Genomic DNA, 23174 nt, shown 5'->3' on the forward strand with positions numbered 1-23174 from the left:
GTGAGGATCATAGGTCGGATTTAGTGCTAATTTAAGGAAATTTTTAATATATTTCTCCATCGTGATCGTTAAGAAAACATTGCACAAAAAATGGATTGAATATCACCCTTCCCGTCAACAACAGGTTGAGAATTATAACAATCTTGTGCTAAATGATAACAACATATTGTTAAAGGAAGAGAAAGTCAACCATTGAACAAGTAAACAGAACAAATCTAATAAGTCTTGAACCAAATATGGTCATGACAGCTCCATCTAAATGGCATTGTAGCACTATTGATAGAAACCTCTGACCTCACACCTGCAGATTCATCACCAAACAATCAATCACCTGATCATTTTCCCAGGCCAAATCTGAATATAAGGACAAAGCACCCGCATTTTGGGACATTCATCAAACCTCACCAGATCCAGCAGCCACCAGAAGATCCACTCACCTTAGTAGGCAGACATTGGTGGACTTCCCCAACAACTATACCAGGTACACGTCTCGAGACCATATTGAGTGGACATCTCCAACCTCGCCATACCGAGTAGACACCAAAGAAATGGACCACCATAGAAGAGGACCCAGTCTCAAACTCCAGAGGGATTCCACCAGGCTCCAACCCATCAGTGACCGGCACAGCTTAAATTCAGCTCCCAACCTCTATAAGAACAACAGATGACAACCAGACACTCCGAGAAGTTAAAGAATTGGTTACCTACCAGAGGTAAAATAATTAGAGAATTGTAAACTCTCTCTCTCTACATAACTTAGGTAGATAGCTTAGACTGCAGTATTTGTAAACTCGTGTGAGCAATATACGCCGTAGGTTAGTCACGCTGCTTTATAGAGTTACTCCCCATATATAGTTGTGTGTTATGTAGTTCTTTTGTATATTCTCGATTTTAATTATAATAAACTCTTGTTGTATATGTTTGCTAATCTGGCTACCTGTTGTTACTCGGAAAAACGGACCCTATCGACTTGCCCACTGCACTCCCCACTTGAATGTGTTAAGACCTCCTATTTTAAAGCCATCCAGTGACATCAAGAGCAGGTCTTGTGACTCGACGACTAAAGGGCTCCACCCTCGTCCATATTCTCACACTATTAACTGGTAACAGTTTATTAGACACCATGTTATAACATCAGTATATTTTTCAATAAATGTAACTGGATTAAATCAGGCTACTTTTTTGCAATTATGTAAAATTAATTTCTAAATAATTTGTCTCTAAAGGAAGGCGGTACGAGTCATCTCTTATTACTAATATATCGGGTTTCGAAATGTTTGTATAAATGTAACGTCTTTTTGACTTGATAAAATTTTGTTTTTATAGTGTTATATTAACTGTGTACAGTAATTGTTTTATTAGGAACAAAGTTATAGAAGCTAGCAATGGCAGAAGTTGAAAATGTGCAATCAGATTTTGAAAGTATTTTTCTGCCTATAGTCTGCAAATTACATATTGAAAATCCTACCAATTGCAATGGTATAGATTATAGATCGCTGTATAAGATCTGTGGCAATTTTTCCACATTAAAAAAATGGTTTTAAAATCATTATACTTTTTCTTTCTTAATCAACATGATAAAACATGAAATATTTGGTTGTTTATACATCAGGGTGATGAGAATGATAAAGTTGCCAACAAATCCATTCAATTCTATTTGTGAAGGGAATACAGTGTTGTTTATATGTTCATTGGCCCCCAATAAACAATTTCAAGTTGATCTTTGTTTAAAATATGTTTTTTCTAGGTAATAAGAATTAATAAAACTCAAATCTGATACCTTGACTAAGAAGACTCCAAGTTTTCCTGGTCAAGATGCCAGATTTGGAAACTATTAATTATCATTATCTACACTATCAAAACTCATTTTTTGCTGTTAACATGGAAACATTTTAAAGTTTGTTCAAATGACAGATCCAGAAAGTTCTTATAGAGCAAGCAATTTAATTTTAATATTTTAATGACACAGAGATTCACAGAAATACCAGGAAAATAGCTGTGTTCAGTCACCAAAAATCATACCTAATAAAGAAAATCCTTGTTTTCATAAACCGACACAAAATTTAATGAACACAATGAACATTTTTGTCCTATTTAGAGGCCAAAAATGTTCATTGACTTCATTAAACCTTTTCATAACCCATCCGACCATAAACTCCACACCTCTCAGAGTAGCTATTGCTCTGTAGGTGCAAATCTGTAATTGCAATTTAAAACTGGTGTATAACCCACTCTATCGTATATCTTGGTATGCTTTTAAATGGTCTTTTAAAAACAGATAATCTGCAGCTTATATGCGCAAAACTATAATAACCAAATTATGAAGCATATCTTTAGGCCAAATTTCATAATTTGATTACTTACTAGCACAGTTAAAGCCCATAAATAATCTGGTAATTAGGTCTTTGCTTAATTCAATGTCGGGCTATAGTTTATGATTGCATAAAGAAAATACTAAACAAACCTTTATTTTTTATTGATTTTATTAATATTTCTTTAAAATAATTGCAGGAGATATATGATTGAAAATTATGCTTACTTTGTAGGTTTGTTCAATTGTTTGAGTCTACAGGTTTTCACACTTTGTCTCCAAGCTTCAAGTTTTACAATAAAATGTCCAGGTTGCACTAATTTTTAACCATGGCCAAATAATATAAAATAAAAAAATTTTGAGCATGCTATTCCATATTGGTGCAAGTGTTAAGCTCAGTTTTTCACCTGGGCTTATGCTAGTAATAAGCTTGTTTATTATTTATTTATTTATCTATTTTCTTTTTTAAATTCCGTAATAATAATTAACAAATAGCAAAAAAGTTAGTTATAAAAAATAAAGCTAAAATGAATATTTTTACACAGACAATAATAATTAGTGATTCACAGTTTTTTTTAATGTAATTATTATTATTTTTACATTATTTTTTTAAAATTAAAATCATTGTAAAATGAGTGAAAATGAACAAGTGTAAAGTCTCTTAATTTCTGAAAAATATACTATTATCTTATTTCTTTTCAAGAGAGCCAATTTCAAAATATACTTTACAGCTTAGAAAATTTAATCTGTACGCTGAAAAATATCATTACCGCAATGCACCAGATTCATGCGCAGGTTTTTAAAAAAGTAAGATTTAAAGAACGCACATTTTTTATAATGTAGTTTATTCGTTTTTACTTTCCCAGCTCTGTTATGCATAACAGATGGAAAGTATGGAGATCAATCAAAAAATGACTCCCGAGACCTTACATTTCTGGACTTGGAACCTTGAAACATCGAGAAATGCAAAAAAATTTGGAGATTTTTTCTGTATGTATGAATGTTAGTGTGTGTGTGGGGGGGCATGATTTTGTTCACCCTCTTTAATTAAAACTTAATAACTCCTGTGCTTTTTGTCAAAAATTTCTGAAATTTTGTAGAGAGGTTTGTTTATTAGGAGGATTGATGCTATTGTGAGAATCCAAATATAAGATTAATTTATTTTCTAAAATCTAAAACTCAATCTAATATTTTGTCATTAAATTGTGCACTTTTCAACCTTTTGAGGGAAATTTGAGGAGAACAAGGAAATAAAGCTTCCTTTCCAAACTGTTTACTTTCTGAGAAAATTACTATCACATCTGATGACTAATCACCTAACTAACTCAACTCATTGTTAGATGACCACAATCCAAACACCTCATTGGAGAAAATTTCTGAATTTAAGGGTTTTACGTGCATGATTTGAAGTGAATTCGGCCAATCCAGCCAGTTCTCCAGAACTTTTGTTGGTGCCTATTCTCCTCCGACTTTCCAACTTCCTCCTCTCATATGAATCATCAAAGAAAGATTAATGATTACATAAAGTCTGACATAATACCTCTGAATATAAACTCTCTCTCTTGCAAAGATTAGAATAACCAGGAGCTAAACGATTCCTAAATTCTCTAGATCTTTTTACTTTATTTTAGTTATCCTTATTAAATTTTGTTGTTTGTTTATCAATGATCCCAATGTCAGTTCAATCGAAATCAGATGCCTATCGACTTGCACATAACTTCCCCACTCAAAGAAATCGTGTCCTTTTTGAACAAATGAAATTTAATATTGTGAGTTAGGACGCGAGTATAACTATCCTAACTGGTGTTGGGAATCCTGACAGGAGACAACTCTTACAATCATCTTGGCTCTAAATTCTTAAATTGAAAGTTAAAGGCCATCCACTGACAAAGTGAGCGATTCTTACCAAATCATTGGCAGATAAGACATAGAATAATATGAGGGTAGGCTGAAAAGTAATGCACACATGCTTGTAGAACACGAACAAAAACAAATAGCAAGATTGGGCAAAAAGTACAATTCTTAAGCTTCAAAATCATATATTTATTTTTCAACATAGTCACTGTTAAGGCTAACACATAAGGCTCCCAATGTGTAACAAGTCTTTTCATTCCGTCACTGAAAAATTCTTCAGAGTTTTCTCGAATCCAGGACTTGAAAGCTGCCTTCACCTCATCGTCCGAGGTGTAATGATTACCCTTGAGGTCTCTCCTGAGTGGAGAAAAAAAATAAAAATTGTAAGATGCAAGATTGGGGGAATAAGGAGGGAGTGGAATCGGTTCAAACTTTAGGTTTCGCAGAGCCTCTCCAGTTGCGCGTGAGGTGTGCGGACAAGCGTTGTCATGTTGCAAGATTATTGGTGCCAGGCTGCCTCTAACACAACAAATAATCACCTGGCACCAATAATCTTGCAACATGACAACGCTCGTCTGCACATCTCACGCGCAACTGGAGAGGCTCTGCGAAACCTGAAGTTTGAACCGATTCCACTACCCCCTTATTCCCCCAATCTTGCATCTTACAATTTTTATTTTTTTCCTCTACTCAGGAGAGACCTCAAGGGTAATCATTACACCTCGGACGATGAGGTGAAGGTAGCTGTCAAGTCCTTCGAGAAAAGTCAGAAGAATTTTTTAGTGACGGAATGAAAAAACTTGTTACATGTTGGGAGAAATGTGTTAGCCTTAATGGTAACTATGTTGAAAAATAAATATATGATTTTGAAGCTTAAGAATTGTACTTTAATGTACTTTTTGCCCGATCTTGCTATTTGTTTTTGTTCGTGTTCTACAAGCATGTGTGCATTACTTTTCAGCCTACCTTTGTATATTCACACCCGACTTCTCATGCTATTAAATTTTGGTGATAGAGGTTGAAGGGGTAGGGAAATAAAGGGGGCTGCATTATCTTGAGCAGGATCGGCCTTAATGACAATTTTTCTATTAGCATTTCCAGTTTCTTTATAAAACCCATCCCTATCTTCAAAATTAAGCTTCTTGCCATTTTATAATAATTAAATATATAAAAAGTTTTTAAAATAAAATATAACAGATGGTGCCATATGCAGTTTTAAATGTTGCCAGGAAAGTTAAGTGACTCATTGTTGGATTTTTATCAAGGAACTGAATGCATGCAAAACAAATATAAAATATTTGCATTTGTTTTATATTATTTTTTTATTTAATATTTTAGTTCTTTCTATGTAGAAAAGGTTAAATCCCAAACTACCCTATGTAAATAGCCTTGCAATATATAGTTTATCATTAAGTGCAATAGCTTTAAAAATGCATTTTAATAGCAATAAACATAAGACAAAAGCTTACTGTTTTGGTCTTGGTTAAATTAGGAAAAGGTGGTCACCGTAGTTTACATAGTTTGTATTTTTACATAGATTTGGAATTATTCTTTAGAATTTCTATTGTAAAACTGAAGACATAACGTCAAGTCAACGTAGAAAATATACACACTATCCTAACCAACCAAACAGATCCAGTATTTCTGTTTAATTATAAAGTAAGCATTTCTAAAAAGAAACTTACTTTTAAAAATGTGTGCGATGCATTGTTCAAGTTCTTGATTTATAAACAAATTAAAATGTTTATAATAAATTGTTGATATTTTAAAATTATACATTATTTATCATTATTTATTTTTATGTTTCCTTTCTCAATAAATGTCAATATTTTAAAAATACAAAAAGTAGAAAGATAGATGAAAACATTTTTAAAAATCAGGGTGTAAAAAATGTCATTAATTTTACATATTTTCATTTTTAAATATGTAGAAATTTATTTTTTAATAAAATTTATAATTAACATATATTTTTTAATATATAAAGTAATATAATATTTATAAAAAACATTAAAAGTTACTTTATTAAAATCTATAAATATATTTAATATTAATATTAGTCGTTTTCTTAACAAGAGTAAAAATTTGCACACAATCTAAATAGCAAATAGTTTCTCTAATTTTATATTCAAAACATTATATAATTCTATTTTTTATGCATCAGTATTTTTTCTCCATAATTTATTATTATTTTTTGTCATAACAACAATATTAATTAAATTTTTATAAATTTGAATTTCAGGCTGTTTTCACAGAAATATATCTCTATAACTTAACTAAAAATTATAATATAAAATTAATATTAAAAAAAATAATAATAATTTTACATGTAAAAGTTTCATAGTAAATGTATTATTATCTTAATTAATCTCAAATATGTCCAGTTTAAGTTTAAAATACATCAGAATAAAACAAATAATTATAATTGCATCAGAGATATATTTCTTTAGAAAGGCCAAAAGCCTCTGTTTTAATTCAAAACTATATTATTGATGTAATATTTTACGTCAAATGTACGAATTAAACTGCTAAGGATGAACTAGCCACTGCAGTTACTTAGCCGAATTAATTAATGCACTTTTAACCGTGGATGAAGTTTAAAGAACACTAACATTTTCAATCCAGTAAACAGGCCATCTTCATTCATGCAACCGTTTACATTTGAAGATGTCCATTGACTGGGTGAAAAACGGCATTCTTTAATTTTCATTCATTGTTAAAGTTACGTTGACTAATTCAGCTGAATAAAATTGGTTATAATACAAAGAAAAAAAAAACTGATGCATAATTAAGCAACCTGCAAAGTATCTTTCATTCTGGCATTATAAAGCAACACAATTTATTAAAAGAAAAACCAATTTTATATTTAAAAAATGCATATCTATTAATATTAAAAATTTCATGCTTAAATTAAATATTTAAGAAATCATGCATTTGAATGAATGTAAAAAAACATTACAAAATGCATGCTAATAACTTGTTAGTTGTACATATCAGCAAAAATGGATAATATTCTCATGATTGATTAGATTCCAATTAGTATTATTGTTTATTCATCATGCGTTTCACAATAAAAATTTGTGCCAACCTGGGAAGCAGATATCGTTTTCATTTCTTTCTCTTCATTTTGTAACTTCTGATTTTTGGAACTATCTGAATCAGTGGATTTTTTTGATGATTCGCTAACATCTTTGCAAACATTTTGTAAAATTTGTTCTTTATCGATTACATTTTCAAACAATTCATCGTTATTAGTTGTAGAATGAAACAGATGAGTTACTATTGTATGAGAATTCTCATCAGCATTAGATGTAGCTGTATCTTGTACTCCATCTGTTTGGTTTATATTAAAATCATCAGTTTTAATATTAGGATTCTGGTTTTCTGGACAATTTAATGGAAGATAATGCACCTGTTCATCTGTAATTTCAATTTTATCTTGTTTATTTTCAGATAGTGGTAACTGTATTGGTGAGCTTTCTTGAAAATTATCTTCGTCTGTTTCTATCTGACTATCGCTATGCTCATAATTTTCCAAATAGGCATGCATTGGCAATTTTGAAGTTGATAAATCACTCTTTATGACAAGAGTTTCTAATAAATTAAATCTTGGCAAATCAGAAAGTTTAATATTTGATATGAAATGTGAAATTTTTTCTTTTTCTGATAAGTCTGGAGATGGAGGTATTGACAAACATCCTTCTTTAGTTAAACTTGAAAGACCGGAATCCGACGTCCCGGATGGAGATGCACAACCATCAGAGAATAGAGCAGAATGCGATCGATATTCAGAAATATGAATTACCGTATCTCCCGTGGCACTTGTCAAAGACAAATTCGCTGGGCTTTGCAATAATATTGATCTCTTAGTTAATGGTGAAGCAAGAATTTTCTTTAATTTTTTCTGTTTACATTTTTTAATTTTGGTACAGACTTTTGGCAGTTTAAAATCAATTTCACCACTACCTTTATGCTCTTTTTCATTTGATGTTGAAGCAACAGGAATTGATTCTGCTGAAACATAAAGAGGATCATTTGTTGTTTTTTCACTTTGAAACATTTTGCCTTTTTTCTTTTCTTCTTCTTCTTATTCTTTTTTGTAGATTTTTCAACATCTGTACTGTGTGATGATGAAGCTAAAGGATGTTTAATGTCTTCATAACTTTCAGATTTCTTTTCACAAAAATTTTCTGTAGTAAGAACACTAACACTTGATTTATCTAATGTATTTTGATGAATATTATTTCCTATTGCATCATTAAATTCTGTATTTGCTGTAACTGATTCACTATCATATATATTGTTTTGATTATTTTCATTTAAACTGTAGTTTCCATTTGATGTAGTTTTTTCATATTTATTATTTATATTGATCTGTGAAATAGTTCCTGAGGTATCAAACCCACAGTCAGATCTTGGAGGATAATTGATGTTAACACTATTATTATCGCTGCCTCTGTTCAACTGGTGCATATTTACACCCTCCTCCATGTTGAACAGAGGCCTATACTCGTTTTTTTGATTCGTATTATCAGTGCTTTGTCCTAAAAAAGACTGATTCTCTTGATCATCTTTTTCTTCTTCTTCAACTTGTTCCCACCAGTCTTTCTCATCCAATTTTGGACGAGTTCGGTGATCAGAAGCCACCTCTAAAAAAGACTGCTGGGCTCTTTGAGGATCGTCGTCATCCGGAGGTATATTTTTGTCTTCAAATTCTTTTGAAGTAGTTTCTTTTTTACTTAAGTCTGGCTGCTTTGGAGAACTAGCCATAGGTGATTGAGGTGTTTTTTTCTGCAATTGGGGATCAACTTTTAAAGAAAAAAATGGAGAAGGACTCCTTCCTCTTCTATCTAATGTAGGAGATCCAATCACAGCAGGAAGTGGACTTCCTATTCTCGCTACTTCTGCATATGTTAATTTTCTGGTATCTGGTGAAGCAGAACGGGGTGATTCTGTTGGAATATAAGTTTTAATTTGTTTTTGAGTATGAGTGGTTTGACTATGAGATAATTGCCTTTCTTCACCTATTTTACGTAGTGTTTCCATAGAACTTGAAGATGACTGAGAGGATTCTGATGTCTCTTTAACAATGAATGAATGAATTTGATCTGAAGGTTCTGTAACAATCTGTGTTGACAAAGATATATCACGAGTTGGCTGCGAAGAAGAAAACACCTCTGAAGGTTGTAGTTTCTCGGGAATATGAAAAGCAGAATGAATAGTATCGGTAGGAAGAGATTGAGAATGCATCATTTGGCTAGATGTAGTTTCTGGCTGTTTAGGAAAGATAGGTTCTGGTTGAATACAAAATAATTTTCCATTAGTATCTACAGGAATAGAGGTTGAAGGGTAAACTGGACAATCTGTTGTGTAGGTCTGATGAGAAAATTTTGACATTTCTTGTTTTTCAACAGTACTTTCACCTTCAGAAGTTTTGATTATTTCCTTTTGATAAGAAGACATCATATGACCATCTGGTGTTGGGGAACTTACCAATAAACGCTCTCGTTGTTGTGGAGTGGGTGGAGTACTTGGAGTGCCTGGTCTAGGGCTTGCACGTCCTGATACAATATCAGCATAAGATGGTTTAGAAAGAAAACCACTGGCCCATGTTGGAGACTGACCATGATCAGATGAAGAAATTGGTGAAAACTGAATATCTGCTTTTGGACTTGATGATGCTGATGAAGAAATGTCTCCTGATTCACCACTTATTTGCACCTTCCTCTGTTTCTTTCTTGCTCCTGTGCGTTTAGGTGATTCAGGCACTTGAGATGTCATTGGCTCATCTTTTTCAATTATTTCTTTAGATTCAAATACAAGCTTTTCAGGTTTGATAATTTGAGTTTTAATTACTTTTGATTTAACTTGATGAGAATATGAAATTGTTTCAACTGTTGATGTAGTAACTTGACTAGTAGTCTCTTCTTTAGCCTGACTGGAAGAATCATCTAAAACTTTAACTTGCATTGTTATATCTGGTGTTTTTCTATCATATTCAGTTTTCTTTTCATCTTTCTTTGTGACAGTTTTAATTAATTTGCTTTCTACTAAAGGACTGGCTTCACGTGAACGAAACACTAAAGGACTAAATCTTCCCGAAGCAACAGCAGCATACGATAGGCGGGGAGAATCTTCAGCTTGAATTTGAGATATGGGTGAATATCTTACTTCTTGATATCTTTGTCCAGGAAATATATTCGGCGATGGCTCACGACTAGATGAAGGAACGTAAATTTTAGGAGGTTGAGGTATAGCCAGAGTTGTTGATGGTAATGATTCCATATGAATTTTATACAATTCCTTATCGGGTATTTTTGTTTGATTAAGTCTTTTAATGCGATCTTGAAGATCTGAAATTTGTTGCTGGTATCTCTTGATTTGATCTTTTAAGGCCTGTTGTGAATGGTTGTTTCATAAAAAAAATATTTAACAAAATATTAACTAAGAAATAATTCAAAATATAAACAAAGAATATACAAATATAAACACATAAAAATAAAATATTCTACTGAATAGATAAGTAAAGAGAAATAAAATTTTTATAAAAATATTTAACTCAAATGTATAATAAAAAATATAATGTGAATATGAATTAATAAGAACACACAAAAAATAACATAATTAATAGTTTGTACTGATAAGATTATATTAAAAACTCAACAATTCTTCTGAAATAAAAAAATGAATTTTGACACCATTCCTCCAATTTACTTGCCTGAAAATTTTTCCTAATTTAATGAAAAGAATATAAAAATTCAATGTAAATTATTATTTATGAAAAAATTTTTATACAATTTTAATAAATACAAGTATATAAAGAATATAATGTATATAATGAGATACTCTTAATATTTTTAATATTGAGTAACTCATTATTTGCAAATTAATACAAGAATTTAGCACTCCATTTAAATATGCTTATCATCATTAATATTATAAATTAGTTCATATATGTATTTTAATATTCCTCATTAATTATTTATAATTTTAGGCATTTAAAACTGCTAAATACTATTAAAATAACAAAATTGGAAAAAGGTAGTGGAATACAGCCTTAAGTATTAACAATAATAAATTTTATTACAACTAATATCAATGTTTTGATGGAATAATATGAAAACAAAGAGCGCTTTTGAGCAAGCCCATCTTCAAGTAAAAAAGTGCCAAATGATTACAAATAAACTTCCAAATGTGTTGTCACAATATTTCAATTTCACTAGTTTTACATACAACATCAACATTTTCTTCCCAATAATTGCTCACCAAACATGAAAATAATTGTCCAGTGGGTAATTATTACAAGAAACTTAATTAATTTTCTTTACTGTTATTAAAATTATTATATTCAATTCTGTTGTCAAATAAAGAAACTGACTGTCTGAAAATAGTTTTTTTTAATCAAAATACATCATTACATATCAGCTGAATCAATCAATATTCCTAAACTTCAGTAATTGATTTTGTTTGAGCTTGTGAATTTTTCTTTTGCAATTAGTGTAAATATCATTTCTGAATTTTCAGCAATTTATTATTAAAATTGGAATAAAGTTGCTTTTTTTGTGTGCATGAATTGATGATCTCATTGTCGGAGAAGGAACATTATAGAAAATTCCAACAAAATAGCTGCTTTTTTAATAAATAGTATCCGGTAATCATTCTGTTTCAAAGGTCAAATTTTCAGGTTATAAATTAAATTCTAGCTCTATTTTTTGTGACTATCTGAAAAAATTAGTGATTTCAAATATTCCAAACCAAAAAGTAGTTGATAAGTTTCAAAAATTTAATGGTAAATTTCTTTTTTTTTTCATTTATCAAGAGCAACATACCTGTAAGGTTGTTTACATGACTTAATAAAGAACAGCAGCAACCACTATACAAATACAATGAAGTAGCTACAGTTCAGAATTCTGTAGTATGTTGAGAATAATTGATAAATATTTACTAATTTCTGAAGAAACATATTATTTTTATTTATTTAATGTTGCTTTTCTTTTCCACATTAATGAAAGAGACTTTAACTTTGATAATAATTTCCTATTTTTTATTATTAGTCTCTTCTATCAGAAGCACCATTATTTATTAATTGTACTATAATCAAATATTTAATCACTGCTTTAAGGTCAAGCAATGATTTAATATTTGATTCTAGTACATAGTTTATAGCCTTCTCTTTTTCTTCGTTAACACAGTTTTAATAAAACCTTAAACAGAGATCCCAAACAATTTCATTAATCAATTCACCGAAAGGTATTGGCATCAAAAGCATTCGTGCTAATCTTATACATCATGGTTTGAAACTGACATCACTAGTTAGTCTGTAAATTTTTAAAACCTCTTGATAGTTGGGCTCCAAATTTATTATCACCTTCCTTTGTAATGACAATAATAAATGATAATTGACAAAGGTTAATAATTCCTTAAATTGTTACTGGTATTTATCATAACGTATTTACTCAGATGACCATATTTCAAATTCTTATCAATATTAAAAGCATTTTTGAAAGTCTGCAAAACCAATCACATATTGATGCAGGTTCAAAAATTTAGCAGATAAACAACAAATTTGTATGGACTTCAGTTAAAAATTCTGTAAGATTTGGTGAAAAACATGTTTGACTTGGTTCTCTTGCATTAGATAAAATCAGATTCATTTATTTATTTTCTGTTTTTTGAGATAATATTGTTGAAGAATTACTGTTTTTTTTTTTTAAATCTATCTTGTCAATAAAGCTAATACAAGAAATTCTTGTTAATTTGAACTCAGATAGTTTGAAATGTACTATTTGTCCCAGCCACAGATAGAGATTTACATGTTAAGGAATTAGGTTACTTTGAAATACAGTTAGTTCGAAATTTGAAGTGAAAATTCTGTCTGAACTGTGATATACATACATTAACTCATTTGTTTAGATTGAAGTGCCTCCATACTGTAAGATAACATAGACCAAGAACAACTCTAATCTGATCAATATGAATTGTTTTTACAGTAACACATTTTCAGATGTCATCTTACCCATGGACTACTCTTTTTTCTCTAATTTCATAAAATGCAGAAGTGTAATTCTTTCTTACACGAAAAACCTTGACAATCCAGTGTTTTTATATACAACTGCAAACGTTTTCAACCCCCTTCGGGGTCTTCATCAGGCACAGCACAAAGGTAGTTTCAAATGCCCGTGAATGGAACCAAGAAACCAAAGTGAATTCTATTCCAATTTTTGAAATCAAAGAAATTGGAAGATAAAAAATGGAACATTATGCACAAGCTATTATCTACGCATGCGTACTATTACGTTCTTCGATCTTTAAATGTAAAACGAATTAATGCAATATTAAGTTATTTGTGAGTGTGGACTTCCCTCATAGCAAAATTTCCAGGCTTGCGAGATGTTGATTGCATCCTTGTAGTTGATGCACGTGTTGTGCAAACCCGCTTTATATATCTCTAGGGTCTCCAGCGTTCTGAGTTGGTCTGTGTGGTGTGACATTCTGATTATACGGGCATTTTGGAGGTCGGCAGTGATTCCCTGCTGTGTGGCATACGTTGCCAGTGTGGTAGATAGTTTATTGTTGGCAATGTCGTACCTGTGCTCTCGGAGGCGCTGATGGAGGGAGCGTTTGGTCGAACCCACATAGACCAGACTTCTATTAAATCTGCCATCCCACAGGGGAAACCTCATATATGCCCGGTGCATGTTTCATGTCCAAATTGTCCTTCCCATTTCAAAGTAAGCTGTATACTGACCGTGGTCTCCTGTAAGTTATTTTATCTCGAGTGCTGGATGCGATTTCTCTGTATATTGCATCTAAATGGTGGTTGTACTCAACTATTTTTCTTGCACTAATATTGGTGGACCTTACCCCGGCTTGTAGGTTGTTACGAGTATTTCCCCGTGCGTACTTGCGTGCCATGTTGTACACTATGTTCCTATCATAACCGTGTTGAGATGCCACTTCCTGGATACGGCCAAGCTCGGCCACTGTGTCTTCATATTTCGAGTTGTGCGTGAACGCGCGCTTAATTAGTGCCCTAAAAGCCGCTATCTTATACGAATATGGATCCTCAGAGGAAGCTGGGATGAACAGAGATACATGGCATTGTTTGTAAAATACCTTATGCGTGGTCTTATTATCCCTTATTTGAATGTCCAAGTCAAGGAAATGTGCGGAGATGTTGCTTTTTTGTTCCAATTTAGCAGTTGTATAAACACCCAACACTGGATTGTCAAGGTTTTCCGTGGAAGAAAGAATTATAATTCATCCAGTCTACAGTAAGAAGTATAGTTGTTATGCAGAAGTGTGACAATCATTCATCATTTCTGTATATAAAATTAAATTGTTGGTTACAAAACCTTTGTTTATAAGCTTCTAGAATGTTCCATTGCTTGTTATTGCCTGGAGGGGCAATAAACCCAGTGGGGGAGCAGGAGAGGGTATATGGTGTCTCATGGTTGAGATAGCAACTCTTTTAGTTTTGGTGCCATTACGGGAAGAACACAAAGGTAAACAAAGATGACTAGTGATGATGGGACTGTACAAAGAAAGCCAATGAACTCTACTCCAATCGACGAGATGACCAGGAGAAGATATCGATTTTGCGACATGAAGATTTGAGGAACTTCTCCTGTTATAGTGTCTCCTCCCCCTGCATTTTTGAATGACTACTGATGGTAGTATTGTTTTGTAAGGAAATTCACAGATTAGACTAGTACATAATTGTTGTGAAAAGACAAAATGACTGATTGTGATAGGAACCTAAGAATTGTACTTTTTTACTACCCTATAATTATTGAGTGTAAAGGATTTGATGTTAACTCGACTTAGAGTTGAGAAAATAAAAACTTACACAAGATTGGGCTACAAATAGCAGATTGAGACACTTTTAGGGCTCTAGGCTACTACATTTGGGAAACTTACTATATTTTGGGCCAATTTAAAAATAATTTAGGCTACATTTTGAGGAATTCTGCTTTACTTTTTATAAAACCTATCTAGCGACCTATGAAGTTCTCACTGGATACATGCTGTTTACCTGAAATTTATTTATGTTACAGGATCCCTCATATAACACAGTAGTTACGTTCCAAAAAAGTGCCGTGTTATGCAAATTCGTGTTATACGAAACAAAGAACTAATGCAAAAACATAGTATACTTTTGCTAACTTCTGGAATGTAACCCTATTCTTTTTCATTATTAAGAGAAATATGTTTAATAAGTAATCAATAATTAATTAATACAGTACTTTTAAATCTGATTGTTGTGTGTTAATATTAATTTTAGTTAAACGAGGGCATTTTCTTTTTACAAAGTATCATTGTCATCTGAGTTTTTTTGTTGATCTTGATCAAAAGTATTAACATTTTCATATTTTTTATCATAAAAAAAATTCTTATGGATGGCAAAAAGAAAAAAAAATGTTATTAATCAAAAATTTGTTCTAGCAAGCCAGATTTGTTCAGTCAAGTAAGGAGTGACATTTTACCAGAATTGGTGTTCAGATACCGAATTGTTCGAGTACCTCACTGTATTTCATAGGTAAGTAATGCTTATAGTTAAAAAAGTTTAAACATTTTAGGTAAGTGTTATTAATCTTCATATTTAGTAAAGTTTGTTTAATCTATGAAAAGAAAACACAGTGACAGTCTTAATGGCTAAAGTCTGAAAGCAACAAAAACAACACCTGGTTGATAGGAAAGTTAGGACAGGGAAGAAATAAATTGCACTATCAGTTTACATTAAAGTAAATCTGATGAAAAGCACAGAATAATTTAAATACTCTAGAATCTGTGGGCAAATTTAAGACAACTTGTGTACTTACTTCATTATTCAATATCTTTTTTAATCAAGTTTATACTTAAAAATTGTGAAATTTTGGAGGATTTCCAAAACCATGTTAGAGTGAAACTGGAAGTCATGTTGTATGGGGGATATCCCCAATTTTCAAACTGTGTTAGTGAAACCACATTGTAGAAGTACTGTGTTGTACAAGGGTTACCTGTACTATTATTATTATTAATTAATGAAAATATGTAGTTGTATTCCACTTGCTTAATAAATTACATCACTTATGAGGCATTTGACATACTGTCTGAGATTCACATATTTCTGTACAATTCAAAACTCGATAATTTGAAGTTGCGATTATTTGTCCCTTGAATTTCAAACTAACGAGGATTTCCTGTATAGTTTTTGTAATTTCCTGCATATAACTCATGGGTTGTTAGACTAGATGTTGCTTGTCAGAGAGATTAGTAAAAACTAGTTAGACTCGCGTAACTGGTTATATAACAAAGAAACAAAGAATACACAAAGATTACACTGTCTTGACTCACAGAAGGTCAGCGCTGAAAAGGGGAGTGTGAAATGAGGTCACCATCCCCGAGTGGTCAACAGTGCCACCAACCTTTTATTACGTAACGGAAGAACGTTTACAAAACATCACGACACAATTCGTTGTACATAACGATGTCGTATAACATTTGATAATAATTTCGATCATTGATTCCGACAGGGTTATCTACATATTAAAGTCAATTTGAAAGCAAGTACGGGCTATGTATATTATAACAATTTTTGTAGATTATTTACTGAGTGTGAGTTACATGCAAGAAATTATGGTAGTTCCTGCTACAACTGCTATTCAATTTGCCTCTATCAGTTTCCAAAAAATTTTTAAATCATAAAAATCTTTTTATCTGTTATTCTGTATTTTGTAGTCACAAATGCTCTATAAGAAATATTTGCTAATATTCTTATTCTACGCTTTTTATTTTTGATAATATACCTGAAGCGAAATTCTTTACAGTAATTGAAAACTGAAAATATGACGTTATTATTTATTTTATTTAAAATCTTTAAAAAATGTCAACAGAACTGCATCAAAGTGCTAGCTGATACTTTCTGAAATTTTCTATTCATTAACTTATTGGATAAGGATGATTTTTCATCAGTTGTTTCGATTATAATAGATGCTAAAATATAATTAATTTATAATTATTTGGCTGTTTCAGAAATAACAAACTTTAAGATCATTTTTGGAACTTAGACTTTGATTCACAGAATAAAACCCTCTTTAACTTCTCTACATATGAATTTCAAAATTTTCACTTATTGATGTAAATTTACAATATTATTATAAATTTTCTCTCAGTTTTCTTAATAAATTTTACAGTAGAATTCATTCATATCAATGTTTTAACTATAAACTATTCTGAAAATCCTTTCAAGAACTATTTATATTTGTGTATGTCTCTGAAGATGGACTTTTGCAGTCTAAAAGCACTCAAAAATGTGAAAGTTATTAACAGTTACTCTAATAATAATGGTTTTTATGAATGATTTAACTAGCTCTACTACAAAAAGAAATTACTGTCTGTCTATAAATCTTCAAAATTATGTCCAAATATTGACATTCAAAATATTATTGAAGTCTTTAATATCACACAGACAACACAAAAGACTGCACTTATATTTTGATATGCCAAATAACTGATCTTGAGAATCTTATATATTAAATAAATTTTGTAATTTTTATGAATGTTGAAGTCATTTCTGAATTACAATGTGCATTGAAACAAAACATAAGTTTTATGTAAACAAAATTTTCTGTCATTAAATACAGCAGCAAGCAAAAACTGGATATATAAAGAAAATCAACATATAATATCAAAATCTAGCAAAAACATGTAAAATATGTCTTTCAGGATTACCACTTGGACAGCATCCACCAATCAATAAGCTCTTCTGTTTTTTGAGTTCAAACATTCCATCATATCCATTTTATTTTTGAATTATTTCAGCCTGATAACGACCATTTAATAGGGAAGAAAACATTTCTAAAGTGTGTTTTTTACATGTTTTTTGCAGTTTTGGTATTGTGTGCTGGTTTTATTTTCTGTCGTTTAGATCTTCTTCTTAAATGAAATCTGACTTGTTTATCACGTATTATGTAATGAAAGCTCAATGCAATCACTATACTACAATTGATATAATTTTTTACTAAACTGTTTTATTTTATAATTAATTCTTATAAAATTTTATATGTTAAAATTAAAAGGAACTAAAAACAAAAAATTTTGATGAAAGTAATGTTTTCGGTTCAACACATGTTCAAAAAACATATTTTGATGTTTAATCTTACCAATAATTAGTTCTCTTATTCAATAATTGGTAACTCTGATTTAAAATATTTATAATAAATATTCATAAAAAAATAATTTTTCTTATAATAGAGTAGAAACTTAATTTTTAAAAATTCATTCTTAAAGTTTTTGTTGATGTGATAGTAATTCAAGAAATCATACTTACATTTTGCAACTCTGTTAACTTGGGTTTATCTTCAGGAGCAACTGATGTATTAGAAGCTAACTGTTGTTGATGTTCTGCCTGAGTAACTAAATGGCGGAGTTGTTGCGTATCTTGTTGATATTTCTCTTCTTGACTTAAACACTTACTTAAATTACTGCACTGATCAGTAAGCATCTGTTGAAATTCTTCCAGATCCCGCTGGAGATTCTTTCCTTTAGAAATCACTTGATTTTCACCAGATGCTTTGGTTCTTAGATGAACCTGAAACTTCTCCATTGCCATCATTATTTTAGTTTTTTGTATTGTCATGTCACCAAGTATTTTCTGTTAATAATAATATACATTGTAAATGAAAGTTATCTGTAATAACAATGTTTAATTCAAAGTGCTCTTAAACTATGCATGAATATAAATTATACATCAGTTTATATTCTAAGATATATTATTATTATTTTCTTAAAACATATACATGAAATAATTATTACATAAAATCAAGTAAAATAAAATTTTAAATGTTACAGTTTGAAAAATAACTGGAGTGAGTTGATTGTGTTTTGTTTGTGTATAAATTAAATATTAATAAAATTAAATAATAAAGGATAAAACTACATTCTGATTACATTGGCAAAATCAACAATAATTTGTATACATTTTGAGTATTTTAAGTTCAGTTTAAAGTAATTTTTCTTTAAATCTTATTGTAACAATCATAAAAATTCCTAAATTGTGATTTATTGAATAAATTTACTTTTAATTAGTGAATCTGTTATTTTGTTATCTAATATTTACATCTCTTAATACAGTATAATATCTATTAAATTATTAATATTAATAGTTTTTAATATTGATTTAACATTAGATAATGATGTTCATCTGTAGTATCTTATTTAATTAAAGATAAAATTGGAAAAATCATTTAACTAAAACAAGTTGTGCCTCAGTAATTTAAGCAAATATTAATGTAATGTGTACCATTTATTATAAATATTAACAGAATCAGTTTGGAATTCCATCAGTTTTGTGATTTTAGAAATACATACACCTATTTACACAGTACTCAAATAGCATACTTTTGGTTTAATGCAGTCAAAAAAAGTGACCAAATTTTAACTTACAACAGTTTCAGTTTAACACAATACTTTAAAATATTTTTCAGTGTTTTATTTTAAAATTAGGTATTTTAATTGATAAAATTAATGCCTAGGACTCTGCCAACCATTATAATGTTGCAGTCACATAACATCTATTTTCAACTTACAAAAAGTGACTTGATTTTCCATTTTGTATTATATGTTAACTTTGCACTGCATGCATAAATGTAGCTCCATATCAGAAAATTTTGAAGAATTATATAGAAATAATAAATAAACTTTGATAACAGATTTTATTGAAATAAGACCATCATGTACAGGGCTGGAGAGGAAACAAAATTTGGTCCTGGCATGTTATTAAAAACAGACCTCCTAAAAAAACCTTGGTCAATTAAAGGAAAAATAAAACTAAGTTCCTAATAATAATTAAAACTTACTTCCTAATTACAAATGAAATAATTTGTAAATAGGAATTGTTACTGCACCTTTAACAGTAGGCTTTTAGAAGGATACTAATGTTTTTGACCCAATTAACAGATCATCCTCCCAAAGCCGGATGTATTAATACTAAACCAAATGATTGCCATAATTAATTGGGCTATTTTTTGTTACAATTAATAATTATAAATTAAAGGCACCTAACGTCTACCTCTAATACCAAATTACTTAATTTATAATTATTAATTGTAACAAAAAATAGCCCAATTAATTATGGCAATCAATTTGGTTTAGATCATCCTCAGGTGTTGAATGTCAAAAGTAGGATGTTAATGTCGAAGAGAGAGCGAAGGATAGATTTAACTAAAGTAAACAAGTGGAGGAAGATGGATTATGATGATGGCAACTGATGTGACAAAGTGAGAAGTATTGCCAGGCAAGGAGAAGAGAGCCCTTATCCCTACTGTTTGCGTGTTGGTTCCTTTCTTCCTGCCTGGCAATATCTTCTCACTTTATCACATCAACTGCCACCATTGTAACTCACCTGCCTGCTTGTTTATTTGTTTATGCAGTGTTATTTTATTGTTCCAACTACAACTTTATCATTGAAATGATAAATGAAAGTTTTGATTTAATGGCATAAAATATATCTGTTATTTCTAAATAAAAAAATTTATAATTTTAGTAAGAAATTAAATAACAATTTTGAAACAAGGTTTAAAATTACTTTTGATAAATAGATAATTTTATATTTTCTTTGTCTGTTTTTATAAGAAAGTCATTTAATTAATTAAGTAAAGATTATCTTATAAGTTTTTACCGATATGATTAAAGATGAATCGACGTAAATCAAAGTTTAAATACAAAATTTTAACTTTTTAAATATATTTCATAAATTAACAACATAAAAATATAATTACTTCTCTCGTGCTTATTTGATCCCTTAAACCTTTCTTCTTAGCTACTGCTGATTCAAGATTATTTTTCGATCTTTCCATCCAGGTAGTAACTTCTTTAATTTTCCTTTCACATTGCTCCCATTCTTCTACCATTTCTTGGAGAAGAGCAACTTCTTCTTGTAAACGGCTTTCGGTGCTGTTCTCTTCTTGTTCAATTTCATCCAATTTGTCAGCTAATTCCCCAGGATCACAGACATTTGTTATATTTTCTAAGTATTTTGACATATCTGACAAATAATGTTGAGCTTGTGGAATCTCGCTTGCAGCATCCTATTCAAAATGAATATAATATATATTTACTAGATTTTCTAATTTGAATTATAATTAAATAGCTTTGAATTTTATTTAATTCTGATATTTATGTATAAAATAAGATTAGTAAAATTATGTTATTTAAGATTTCAATTATATATTAAAATAATATAATACCTGAAATTCAGAAAGCTTTTGCTTGGCTTCAGAAAGTACATTTAATTGCATTTGTTGTCCTAAAAGATTTGAAATCTTAATGAGCCATTCATTCAACAGATTATAACATTTAAGAAACAGTTGTTGGTTAGCTAAAGCTTCTTCAATTTGTTTCCTTCTTTCTTCAATCCATGAATCAACTTGTGCAAACTGATCTGAAATAGAATTTATTGTGCTACTTATAACATTTTTTTCTTCATTATTTCTTGTATTTTCCATTATTTGGTATCCATTTTTCTTTATTTGTTCCAACAGATCTCTCATTGATGGAAGTTCGGAAAGAAGCGTCTGAAATCATTAAATATTTTTTATTTAAATACCAAATTTAATAGATAATTTTAAAATTTTCTGATTTAAAATACATAATTATTAGTGATGTAACGAATATTCGGTTACTACCCGGTATTCGGCCTATTCGGTCTATTTTTCGCTATTCGGCCGAATACCGAATGTTTAAATCACTATTCGGCCAAATACCGAATATTTAATCCCTATTCGGCCGAATACCGAATACCTAAAAACAGGAGTAAGAAATAACAAAAACACAGTAATTTAATCATTTTGGTAACTTTTATTAATGCTGAACATTAAACTATAATTATTAAAGTTAATAAGAAATAGTGTCTAACTCTAGTATTAAATTCTTTCATAATTAAATAATAATATAGCCTTTATCTAGCCCGATATCTTATGGCATTGATGGCGTGTAGGTTAGAATGTATCGGGCATTAATGTTATTGTTTAGTTAATTATGTTATATTCGTATTCTTGTATATTTTAATATTTTTTACGATATTTTAAAATGATTTACGAAACGTTTTATTGAAACTTAGATAAATAATTCTTTCATTAAATACAATATTTCTAGAAGATGAGTAACTAATATATAACTTATTTTATATATAAAGCAAAGAATGAGCATTTCTCATTATATGCAAAAGATAATATTTGAAATCATGTTAATTTTTAAAATATTGACAAAAACAATAGCAACAAAATATCACAAAACTTCACAAATAAACCCCCCAATAATCTATTTGAACTGTTCCACAACTGGAGAGAAACTAGACCATATGTCCCCACTAAAGTATATCCTTAGGGTACACTATTCAGTCTACAAATACGTAGTAAAAACAAATTTTAGTGTTTAATTAAAGAGTTAAAAAGATCGATTGCAAATAAAATAACTTATAAGTTATAACTTACATCTAAATACCAACAACTGCCGAATCATGTCGGGCTATTTACGGCTATTACATAAATTATAAACCAATTTGGCACTAGAGGTTGACGTTAGGCTCCATCTCACATTAACTTTAATAATTATAATTTAATTAATTAATTTAAATAATTTAGACCTACTGGAAAAAAAAAAAATCGTAGTGACAGCGGGCCAATAGAGAGCAGGGTGCGCGATCCTTGCAATAATGCAATTTGCGCGCTAATTTTCGTATGTGCATCAATCAAGCCGAATAGTTTGGCCGAATATTCGGCCATTCGGTCATGCTCCTGGCCGAATATTCGGTATTCGGCCAAGCTCCAAGCTGAATATTCGGTATTCGGCTGAAGCCGAATATACTATTCGTTACATCACTAATAATTATAGATTCTAAATCTTTAACAAGAATATGAATCCAATAAAACTAAAAATTGTTCTTTCAATCTGTTGACCATTAGAAAGAAACAGTGTTTGATTTTATATCATGTTACTAACAACAAATACTATAAATAACAAACCAGGATAT

The 23174-nt window shown here is 30.2% G+C and overlaps 1 protein-coding gene across 4 annotated transcripts in view; it reads right to left on the reverse strand.

The window, feature by feature from the left end:
• LOC136968886 (nesprin-1-like) overlaps positions 1-21739 on the reverse strand; it is an 83669-nt gene extending 61930 nt beyond the window's left edge. For 3 of the 4 annotated variants that reach the window (XM_067262947.1, XM_067262945.1, XM_067262944.1), the window contains exon 1: positions 7251-8367. In XM_067262947.1, coding sequence (XP_067119048.1) covers positions 7251-8222 — 972 coding nt within the window. In that variant the 5' untranslated portion in view covers positions 8223-8367. Of the gene's footprint in view, positions 1-7250; positions 8368-18473; positions 18798-20922; positions 21232-21390 lie in introns of those variants that run through there. The other variant, XM_067262946.1, reaches the window with a different exon arrangement.
• Positions 21740-23174: the final 1435 nt, after the last annotated feature.

Source organism: Centruroides vittatus, unplaced genomic scaffold (genome assembly GCF_030686945.1).
Source record: "Centruroides vittatus isolate TY-2023 unplaced genomic scaffold, ASM3068694v2 contig_165, whole genome shotgun sequence".
Classification (NCBI taxonomy): Eukaryota; Metazoa; Arthropoda; class Arachnida; order Scorpiones; family Buthidae; genus Centruroides; species Centruroides vittatus.